Raw genomic sequence first — 12,162 nt, forward strand, 5'->3', positions numbered from 1 at the left:
AGGAATCAGATCCAAAATAGTTGGATTTTGAGGAATCGGAACCCATTTGCAACCACGGCAGAACGCACTGGCTTTTCAAGATCCAGAAGCGGCTGGCCAGCCTTGCTCAGCATATTTGAGTGCAAGTCATCTGGTTTCCATCCAGCTTCTGCAGTCCTAGCACCTGGAAAGGCCCCGTGAGTGGATTGGCTGCTGGATAAGCAAGATACGGCTAATGCAAAACCCCTTGCCATTGCTCAATTCGGATGATCAAAAATATGGATGTGGCGAGGTTAGCAAACAAATGCAAATAGCCAACCATGAGAGCTGAGCTCAGTCCGATTCCACAGGATAAGCTGCTTTGAGTCGTTGAGCATATGGACACAGACTCAAAGTAGAGTAGGGCTGGAAGGGGTTGGAGGGCCACCAGGTCCAGCCCCCTGCTCACCAAGCTCAACCATCCCTCTCAGATGGCTGTCCAGTTGCATCTTGAATGCCTCCAGTGTGGAGAGCCCACCACCTCCCTAGGTTGGATTGTCATACTGCTCTAACAGTCAGGAACCTGGCTTCCTGTAGTCTGAGCCCAGAGTTCCATGCCCTGTGTCCTGGGATGAGTGAGAAGAGATTCTGGCCTTCCTCTTTGTGACAGCCTTCCAGGTACGTGTCGAGTGCTCTCCTGTCTCCCTCAACCTTCTCTTCTCCAGGCTAAACATGCCTGGTTCTCTCAGTCTCTCCTCACGGGGCTTCTTCCCAGTCCCTGGATCATCTTTATTGCCCTCCTCTGAACCCTTCCCAGCTTGTCTGCATCCTTCTCCAGCTGTGGTGCCCAGAACCGGACACAGGACTCCAGGTGAGGCCTAACCAGTGCTGAGCAAAGGGGAACTAGCGCTTCACAGGATTCGGAAGTGCCCTGTCTACTAATGCAGCCTAAAACAGCCAGTGCCCTTTCTGCAGCCACATCACACTGTGGGTTCCCATGCAGCCTGCGATCTACAACAATTCCAACATCCTTCTCACACGCAGCCTTGTTGAGCCACGTGTTCCCCGCCTTGCAGCGATGCATTTGGGTTCCTTTTCCTCGCTGCAGAACTTGGCCTTTGTCCCTACAAAATGTCATCCTGTTGCTTTCAGCCCAGCGCTCCAACCTATCAAGATCACCTTGAATCTAATTCCTGCCTCCCAGGTTATTGGCCGTCCCACCCAGTTTGGTGCCATCTCAGATCTGAGAATCATCTTGACATCTAGAAGGGCGGTTTTTTACATGCACAATGTTGCCAGATCCATTCCTGAAATCTCCAGTTTTAGGTATCTGGTACCCTGGAAAGCCAATCACAGAAAACAACATTGGGCTACGCTGACAAATTATCCGACTCGGTATATGACAGCTTCCTATGTTAATCCTAAATGTGCCCATTCGCCTTGCTCTTTCCGCCACAGTGGTTCCTACTGCTGAAGAGACAAGCCTCTTTTAAACGTGAACCGTGGCTTGTCTCTTCCGCGGTGATAATGGTTGCAAAGGAAACAGCAAGGGCAGGTTTGAGAGCCTTTCTTTCCTGTAGGTGCTCTTCCTCACGGTTCTTAATTCATCCCCAATTACGAGCAAAGTTCAAATTAATGTGAGATAGACACCCACATGCAAATGCACTATTTTTTCATAATTCAAACGTCTCCTGGACATTGAAAAGGGGGTGTGATCTATAAATGGGGAATCCGCAGTTGCCCTAAGCCTCTGTCGCTTTCCCCTTAGCTCGGAGCGGAGGAAAATGATACCTACCGATGGGATATGCCATGTTTCTCGTTTCTTTCCACCATGAAGCTAGTTGGAGGAATGATGCACACCTGCATTAGCTAGGTATATATGTATGCTTTGAGTTTTCAACATGCATGACACAAGAAGGTATTCAAATGAACAGGAAAAAAGGGGAAAAATGAAGAAGGCAAACCCAGAATCAAAACAATGCAGTGGTGCTCAGAGACACACCAGCTTACACTACTAGGCATCAACAAACCTGTCAATTTCTGTTATTTGTTATTATTATTATTATTATTACATTTTATACTGCCCATAGCCAAAGCTCTCTAGGCAGTTGACAGCAATAGACTCATACACTCAAGTCACCCATCCCACTTCTGCCCAGGCCTGACCCTGCTTAGCTTCCAAGATGAGGCAGGATCAGGCACTTCAGGCTATATGGAAGCTACATTATTTCTATTCTATATTTCTATTCCTCACTTTTCCAACTTTGCGATTTTTAAAAAATTGCATGAAATTATTAGGTATGTTTGTGTCCATTTCTCCCAACACATGCATTTTGTTACACAATGTTGCCTAATACACACAGTTTTGGGGAAGCAGTCTTCCTAATCTGATCTTATTTTCATGCATGCATTTCAAATGAAAGGCCATCTTTTAAGAATGGCCAAGTTTCAATTCATGTATGAGTTTGAAAATGTGAGATTAGGTGGAATGAACAAAACCCTTCATAATCCTTTCGGCATGCTGCACACACACACACACACACACACACACACACACACACACACGTTAATGTGTTGGAAGGTGTCTACTAGGTGGTCATGCATCCCCTGGGTTCTTCAAAAAACCAAAGACAATGGCAGCAGAAGAGTTTGGAGCAGAGACTGAAGATGGATTTAGATGTGCTTCTTAGCGATGCGGTAACTGCCAGCTAAATGTTCACTTGGGCAACAGTCCAAAGGAGCAAGTCTCAAATAGATGCACACTGCAGCTGTGCTGAAAGTTGGCTGCACACGGCAATGTGGCATCTGGAAGCCTCTAAGCCACAACAAAATGTTATAGATGAGGCTGACCCTATTGGTTACACAAACAGCCTGTTCTCTCATGGCCTATCGGATCTCAGGCTCAGATGTGTCATCCCATCAGAATTTTGCTGAACATGGCAAACCTGAGAATCTCCTGCTGAAAGATGCCAGTAACTTGGCATGGCTTCCACTCCTTTTTAATAAGCGGACTTGTTTGTTAAGGTTTTCCTGGAATGCCCATAGCTCTTTTCTGGCCAAAAGTTGCAGTTTTCTCTTCCGATGGCTTGGGTGTATACATATCAAAGTGAACACACCACATTACAATAATAGAATCATGGAGATGGAAGACCTTGGAAGTCAAGCACCTGCCCAAGGCAGTCTTCACACTTCCGTTCGAGCTTCAGCATCTCTGACAGGTGGGCGATCCATGCAAGTCTATTCTTACATTCCCCTGCTGAAGGAGAGCCCACCTCCCAAGGCAGGACCTGTTCCACAGCTGAACACCCCTCGTGGTCAGGAGGTTTCTCCCAGCCTTAAGCCAGCTTCTGCTCCCCTGCCTTCTACCTCCATTGGTTTGTTCCATTTGCTCCGGCTCTCCTGGTTCTACATGTTCATCCATAATGTGCTGGAAGACACCTATCACATCACCCTGTAAACGCCTCTTCTCCTAGCTCAGCACATTCGTTCCTTTCAACCATCTCCAGCAGGACTTGGCTTCCGGACACCTCACCCCCCTCAAAGGCAGATGCATTCCAATCTGCCAGTGTCCATCTCAAAACTGGACTCCCAGAACTGGATGCAATACTCTGAATGTGTCTTGACTAAGAGGAACTTTTTCTCCCTGTTCTCTAGATACATAGATTCATGGATTGGAAGGGGCCAAGAAGGCCACTGGGTCTGACCTCTTGCTGGTGCAGGACACCAGGTCACCCCCACCCCACTCAGATGGCTGTCCAGTTTCCTTTTGAATATCCCTAGTGTGGGAGATTCCACCACTTCTCTAGGCAGCTGGTTCCACCGTCACATTGCTCTGACACTGAGGAAGCTTTCCTGATGTCCAGCCTGAATTTGGGTTGACACAGCTTGACCTGATTATTCCGTGTCCTGCACTCCGGCATCAGCAAGAAGCGATCTTGACCTTCCTCTTTGTGACAGCCTTTGAGGTCCTTCTAGAGGGGTCTCATGTCCCCTCTTAGTCTTCTCAAGGCTGAACATGCCCAGTTCTCTCAGTCTCTCCTCATAGGGCAGGGTTTCCAAACCCTGGATCAATTTTGTTACCCTCCCCTGGACCCTTTCTCATTTGTCTACCCAATGATCTTTCTGCTGATTCACTTTCTCAGATGCAGCATCACATGGCTATCTCATATTCTGCTTCCGATACACTAAGACACATGGGCTCCTCAGAGGGCGGCCAGAAACATCAGAGTCAGCTGGCCCTCTCAGAAGGCCCTAGTCCTGCTCAAAAGCATCCAGACTCCTCAGGGATCTGCCTTATGCCTTTGGAGATGTTGCCCAGAGGGGCAGATAACTTAGCCTCTGAGCAAGAAGGAGATACGAGGGTTACCACCTAGCCCTTGAGAACACTGGCACCTTAAGATCTATGAGAGGATTGTGGCCAGGCAAAGGAGTGCTTGCTTACTGCAAAGGGTTACTTGTGAGTCAGGTTTTCACCATAAGGAGAAGAGCCAGGATGGCATGGAAGGTAATGTTTCGGGGTGTAGTCATCAGAGATCTCCTGCACCCACAGTCAGTCAAACACTGTCAGTCTAACCTACCTCACAGGGTTGTTGTGGTGAGGATAACATGAAGTGGAGACCAGCCATAGAAACATAGCAAGTTCCCCACCTATGGAATGCGCTCTCCAGAGAGGTCCACCTGGCACCGTCATTATTTGCTTTTCGGTGCCAGGCGAAGACCTTTTTATTTAAAAGTTATTTTAACTGTGAATTTATTATTATTGTATTTATAGATTTTAATATATAGCTGAGATGGTACCTGTTTTTAAATTATTGATTGTATGTTTATGTCTGCTGTGAGCTGCCCCGAGGCTTTGTTGCGATGGGGGGGCATAGACATGTTTTAAATAAATAAATCAATAAGTCAGAAGAGGCCTCCTGAGTCATCTAGTCTGACCCCTAGCTCCGACCAACTCCACTCATAGAATGTCCAACACGTGGGTGTCCAATCTTCCCTTGAATGACCTCACTGGTGGGGCCTCCACCACCTCCCATGGGAACCAATTCTATATCCTAGCGGTTCTAACGACTGGGCAATACTTCCTGAGATCCAACCTAAAGCCCAGTTCCTTTAGCTTTGTCTCCTTGGATCGTATCCTTCCCTCCACCAGAGGGGAGAACAGGTCGCAACCCTCTATCTTGCGACACCCCTTCACATACCTGCAAGTTGCTACAAGATCCCCTCAGAGTCTCCTCTTCTCCAGGCTGGAAAGACCCGGCTCCCTCCATCTCATCTCATATGGCACCCCCCCCCCAATCTGGCTACCATCCTTGTGACCCTGCACTGAACTGCTCCGAACCTTGCTAGGTCCCTCACAATAAGAAAAGAAGAGATGCAAATGCAATGGAAGTATCAGCTGACAAGCTTCAACCATGATGCAGTGAAGTCCTGGAAGACGTCTGAGACCATTCCTGCACCTCTGTTCTAGCTGCTGTATCCTATTTCCTCCCTGACTTGTTTGCTGTAGGCTTGGGCCACAACTGGCCACTGGAATTCCATCTGTTCTGCTTTTAGACTGCTCTGCTACTGGCCTGCTTCCCTGGCTTTCGGCCCTGGTTGTGGCTTTGACCCAGTGCACATGGTCAAACTCTGTTCAGCCACTGGCCTGCTAAATCAACCACTCTCTTGTATACATCTCTGAATGTGCTCAGCCAGGAACCCAGGATCAGTTCAGAATAGGACCCCTGATCCCTCCTGGATTCTTGCCACCTGTAAATTTGATGAGCAGCTCCTCTGCCTCCTCAGTGAACTAATTTATAAAACTGTTGAGTGGCACTGGAACAGGGACTTAGGGCACTCCATTCAAGACTTCCCTCTATGAGGGTGCCACTCATGAATTAGCATTGATTAGCACTCACGGAGTAGGGTTGCTCAACAAACTGTGGATTGACCCAATGGCAGTGGTTTTTACAAGTCTATCATGGAAAATTGTAACTGTTTTGCTGAGATCAAGATATACTATATTCACAACATTCCCCTGATCTACTGAACAGATGACTATTTTAAAAAACTCGCCCTGATGTGACTTATTTCTGACACATCCATTTTGATTGTTAGCAATCCATGCATTCTTGCCTTGAATCTCACAGACTGACAGTTAGATCATCCATGGGAGAATTTTGCCCAGTATTAAAGTCAGCCTGACTATGTTGCTTCCTGGTTCTACCTTTTTCCCCTTCTTGGGACAAGGTTTGCCTGTCTCCAATCTTCTGACAGCTCCTGGAACGTTCCGTGTTTATGGGCAGCGGGTCTGAAATAACATCTGCAAACTTCTGCAACACCTACAGCTATAATTCATTTGGCCCTTGAGAGCAGAGACATTATTACTATTCATTTACTTAAATAAATGTATTTGAATAAATTTAAATATTCATTTATATCTTACTTACTTTATTTAAATAAATGAACAGCTGAGTGCTCTCTAAACATGGCCTTAATTATTCCTGGCTGCAAATCCATCTATGCAACCTGAATTCTACTTGTCTCAGGTTGAACACAACTCTCCTTGTGGGAAAAGACTGAAGCAGAGTAGAAGCCAAGTAGTCCCCGCATCTTTCCAACAACAGTTAACCATTTGCCATATTCCCTAAGCAGGAGATTTGCCTCTCCATTGATCTTCTTGGGCATTCTGAAGTCAGCTTTTCTTAAGTCCAAGGTATACACTGGCTTTGCACAGCCCTCTCTCTCCCAGATTCCAAGAAACATGGTCACTTCCTCAAGGTTCTTTCCACATCCACTTTATGCACAGTTTCTTCCCCATTAATCTGGATTAAGTCTGGGACAGCAGATCTCCTTGTTCCTCCTCAAAAGCTCAAGAGGCTTCAAATATTCCCTTTCTTTGCAGATTTATATTTTCAGCAGGTGTCAGAATAGTTGCAAACACTCATTATTAATGTTTCTTGCTTTTCTGAACATTTTATTATCTGTTCCAGAAAGGTGGAATCTTATGCTTTCCAGCTGGTCCTAGTAAACCCCCACAACAATTAATTCCTGCTTCTCCATCTTTCGATTTTTACCCAAATGCTTTCAATAGGATTCCATTCTCAGAATCATAAATTTCCACACAGGTGTGCATATTCCTCACTTAAAATGTGATTCCCACCTTTCCCATTGGGTCTCTTCCTTTTGAACAAGGTATAAATTTCAGTGGCTATATTCTAATCATGAGACTCATCCTGCCGGGAGTCCGTGACAGGAATGTGTGAGTAATCCAGCTCGGGGGTAGAAAGTCACCAGAGTTCCTCAGCTCAGCTCCCTGGATTTGGGCCACTTTCCCTCTTCCTCAGATCTGTCTCACACCGAACGGCCATCAGGCAGGAAGCAATTTCATGCAGAATTCTGCTTCTGCACATGTGACTTGCAAGCTGACGCACTTTGCACGAAGAAACCACTGGTGTTCTTGAGCATTCCTGCATTTCATGCATGCACCTCTTGAGATCTGGGGAAGAGGCGCTGCTGAAGGTAGCAAGGAAGTGGCTTAGACCAGGAGACCTAAGACAGTGGCTCCTCTCATGGTGAAATACCAACCCAAGCTATGGAAACGGGCATTTCTGTAGGGGTTCAGAAGTGGGCATAAGGACACGACCCCATGCATGTTTAGACAGGAAAAAAATCCCACAGCTTCCAGAAACACTTACAACAATGCTGAGAGCTGCAGAACATTTTCTTTCCATTGGAACATGAGTCAGATCGCACCTGATCTCCATTGATCTATTCTTCCTTCCATCCACTCTTTCTCCCTAATATAATTACTTGTTTTCATTCTCTTTTTCTGATTTTTTCATTGCACGTTCTTATCTTATCTTTGGGCTTGAACAAATGAGTTGCAAGTGACTCAGGTTTATAAATAAAGAAACAGATAAATAAATAGATGTTGGACATAATTGGGGTAATGCTTCCTTTTGTACTGTGGAGCACAAAGGAGGTGTGCTCTTGCATATCCCAGTATAAGCACAACTGGGAGTACAACTGATGAGAAATTTGCAACATTCTCTGTCTTACAAACCAACTCTCTAGAAATCTATAAGCTTTGCAATGATACTAGACAAGATAGATGGATCGATGGATAGATAGATTATAGATAGATGATTACAGAGAAAGATGATGTTGTTTACTCCTTGAAAACTGGACAGATACTGTCTGTTCTGATGGTGGGGCTTCTTTGGCCCCGCACTGTGCAGGTTCCCATGTATTTATCTCCACATTAGAGATGGAGAGAAGGTAGATTGGGATCCATTAGGTGATCCCTGGGTGGTCAATAGTAGATCAGCCAGGTTTTTGTTTCTGTTTTGTTTTTGGTTTTTTTAGACTCCCAATCATTTAACAATTGCAGAACCAGAAATTAGGTTGCAGAGGATCTCTGAGCCAAGAAAGCTTGGGTCAGGGGCAATCTGGACTAGATTTTTGTATGATCTTAGTTCTGCTGCTAGAAACAATGTCATAGGCCTAGCATGTGCTCAGAGGTACCCTTGCTCTTTAATTCTCAGTGAATGACTTCCCCCACAACCGTCAACACTCTTTTGGACCTGGCTTTGGTTGGACCATGGAGTTGCCTTAAAAACCAACACACAGCCCAGATAGCAAAAGTCTGCCCATCACTGAAGAGCACTCTTCCATTTTCCACTCCTCTCCACTTCTCACATTCTTAAAAACTTAACACTGGTGATACAAATTAGCAAAAATACAATGTCTATGAAATTCACAGGTGGGCTCAGGCAGTCTCACAGCACCGAGATTTTCTATGCATGGAATTTTCCCCCTCCATATGTTTGGATTCCCTATTCCAGCCTAAGCACCTTTCTGCAGGTATTCTTTAGCACACATCAAGGTTCACCTTCATGGACAGGAGTGAGCAAAGGTGAGCTTGAAGGTGAGCCGCGCATGCACTGGAACTCCCACAACCAAACAGAACATCTGGATTAGGCACATGGCTGCAACCCAAAATTCCTACAGCCGCTCAGGGCTTTCTCCGTTGTGTGCAAGGACTTTTCTGATGCCAGAAGAGCTGGGCAGCCCTTATTCCTGGGAGAGCCACACAAGCGAGCAAGCCCTGACTCGTGGTCCACACTCGATATTCAGTGCTTGGTCTATGCCGAATATGGGACGTCCATGCAACCATGAGAAATGTAAAGGCATGCTAGTGCGAATGTGTGTGAATATACTTGCATACACCGTATTGTGTTACCCAACAGTACTGGGACCGACAACTCTTGCACACACGCACACATAAATATAGGTCTTTTCTGCAGGCTTCCATTCAGGAAGATGCAAACAAATGCCAAAAAAGGATGGGATGTGAAAGACGCAGAACAATGCGGGTGCCTTTGTTTTGCCGATGGTAACGATACACATAGGAAAAGCACAAGGAAGCCAGGCTGGCAAGTGGACTCGAGACCACAGGTGCTTTGAAACTGAGGGAAGTTTTGGGACATTTTGGGCGCTGTGGTTCTTCCCTTGGCGAGGCCTTTCAAAGACATAGACTCTGCAGAAACACTATGTGGACTGAGATACACCCAGCCGACTCTACGGTGGGTAAGTGGCAAATGAATTATGGCTATCATTTGATGGGGGAAAGCACCAGTTCCCTTCTTCCGAATTTCTAGAGGTCAGATTTCTCAGAAATGTCCAGGGCTACTTCCTTCACCACCAGCAAGACATGGTGAAGTAGTAAAAAACAAGTACCAACTTGGGATTCTTCAGATACCTCTTATTTTCCCTGCTTCTGCTGTGAAACAGATTCACGTGTGTGTATCAGATCTGGCCACAGCCAAGCTTGCCATAACCCAGCCTTCCACAACCTGGTGGCCTTCAGAGGCATTTGGACCGCATCTCCCAGAATTCCCACCCAGCAGGGCCACTGAGTGGGAATCCTGGGTGTTATAGTCCAAATGTGTCTGGAAGGCACAAGGTTGGAGAAGATCAGATGAATGCTTCGTTTGGGGTAGCCTTTGGGAACCTCACTGGGTCTGGAATGCACCGTTCATGCTGGCTTCTGGTGTCCCCTGGCCACATGACTCCAGTATTAATCTTCTTCGAATGAGTGATGTATGCAGTTCCGTGTGCATTTTTCAAATGTGCGCATTGCTCCCTGCATGGTGTGCAAAGGTTTCTTGTGGCGTATGGGGAATGTGCAAATGGGGAAGTTCTGATGGTTTCGGAATAGAAGAGAACTGCTTCTAATCCCTCTTCTGATCACATGGAACCCAGGTGGATGCTCAGCAGGAGCAAACCCCGTGGATGGAAGCATTCCGTGGCAGGCTTTATGGGGAAAGAGTAGAGAGTTGCTGGGGGTGAGAGGGAGGGCTGGTTTGGGTGCTTGTTTCCAAGGATGGCTGGTGGGGCTCCGGAGGACTCGGGAAGTGCCTGAAGCAGAACGGGGGGCCCTGGGAATGTGGACCATCACAAGCCTCTGAGATGAGAGAAGAGGAGATGCTTCTCCCGAGGCCAGGCTCCCCAGCTGGGCAGGCAGCCTCTGGGGAGAACCAAGGTGTACAACTGGCAGGAGGGGACTTGGAACAGGGGCGTTTCCGAGACACAGACCAGGAGGGCCTGGCTCTTGTCCCCACGATGTGGTGTCAGCAAAGAGAGTGGCCCAATTAGAGGAGAGGAGATGAGCTCACTTTCAGAAGGCCCCTCATCAAGGGATGGGGTCCAGGCATGCTCATAAGGAGAGTCTCCAGAGGTGAACACTAGACTGGATTCTACAAACCACTCTGTGCATGCTCAGAGATTCATTCTGGGGGATTTGTGCTTTTTGGCCCATAAAGAATTTATTTATGTATGTATTTATTTATTAAAAGCTTTTCTAACCCATCCACTATAAGCATCTTGGGCCAGCTTACAAAAAACGCTTTGCAAGGAAAAAGATTTGTGGCTTTGAATGCATGGAGAAGGAACCCCAGCAGACGACACAAGCTGCCTTTACCACTGCTACAGAAGCAAACCATTTCCACCACATAAGTATTGTTAGTTTATCATTTCCAGCAAATAGAGAATGGCTCGAAAGACACGCACGTGCGCATGCACACACACACACCCCATCGCCACCAACACAAATACATTCGCTGCAGTGAGAATGAAGCTCGAGCGAGGAACAGGAAGACACAGAATCTGAGCAGCTCCAAATGTTTTGGACACCCAAACCCAGAAGCTCTTGCTGTCAATGATTAGTGGTCATGGATGTTGGGGGATGGAGTTCAAAGCATCCAGAGATCTCCCTTTTGCCCACCCCTGAGGTCTAAGAGCAGGGATGAGGCCTTAGTAGCAAAATGATCAGAGGATTCGGGATAAGAACGGAAGCACCATCCCTGTACTCTCTCGTGTGCTAATGCCAGACCCTGCCAGCCAGGTGGATCCTGCATGGTCCCAGACAGCTGTTCAGGACAGCTGTCAAGAATGCCCCACAGGCAAGGGCTTCTCCATGAACGGGCTTTCCCAACAATGGACCCCGTTGATCTCAAATCCTCATCCCGTTCCCCAGAGAAGTGCGGTGCAAGAGACGGATGGCCAACCCTGGAGAACGTTCCGTTCAGTTGCCACCACTGATTGAAATGAATCTTCCAAGGACTTAATTTTCTCTTGCTCGCATCCTCTGCATTTTGCTCCTTGCCTTCCAATTCGATCTGATTTTCATCCTAAACATCTCAGTTCAATGCAATGGAGTGTTGTTGCTTTCTCAATAAAACCCTAGTTTTCATATACAGCTAGAAATTTAGCACATAGGATTAGAAGTTCAAAAAGTGGCTAATGTTGGTACGACACACTGGTTTTTGATCACCTTTTGATGGTATTAAAAAAGAATTAGGATCAAAATCAGAAGCTTAAATTTCCAAGTGACATGTGCTCTTTTTTCCTATGTGTATGTCAGAACTCAAAAACAACTATGGCTGATTTGATACTTCTAATACTTACAAGTAAATGCTGGATTCGTTGCCCCCAATATCAGGTGACTGGAGCTTTTGAACCAAGATAATGATGATGCCAACAAAAAGCAAAAAATTGATCTGGGGAGAGGAGAAGAGAAAGAAAAGTGATCAGCAAACCACAGAGAAGCACGGCCTCTTAACTACACAAAGGGCGTTCTAAAAACAAATAGAGGAAAGAAGGGAAAAGAAGTAATCCTTGCCCAGATAACTGTAATTGAAACTTTCTGCACCAAGGACAGTC

At 46.4% G+C, this 12,162-nt stretch overlaps 1 protein-coding gene across 1 annotated transcript in view; it reads right to left on the minus strand.

Moving 5' to 3' along the window:
• The window catches only part of ADCYAP1R1 (ADCYAP receptor type I), a 68,064-nt gene that overhangs the window by 14,362 nt on the left and 41,540 nt on the right, over positions 1–12,162 (minus strand). The window contains exons 14-15 of the mRNA XM_044424981.1: positions 11,908–11,999; positions 1,754–1,795 (exon numbers count right to left, since the gene is read on the minus strand). Of these exons, the coding sequence (XP_044280916.1) occupies positions 1,754–1,795; positions 11,908–11,999 (134 nt within the window). The remainder of the gene's footprint in view (positions 1–1,753; positions 1,796–11,907; positions 12,000–12,162) is intronic.

The sequence above is a fragment of the Varanus komodoensis genome, unplaced genomic scaffold, assembly GCF_004798865.1.
Source record: "Varanus komodoensis strain SLA01 unplaced genomic scaffold, ASM479886v1 scaffold15, whole genome shotgun sequence".
Lineage (NCBI taxonomy): Eukaryota > Metazoa > Chordata > Lepidosauria > Squamata > Varanidae > Varanus > Varanus komodoensis.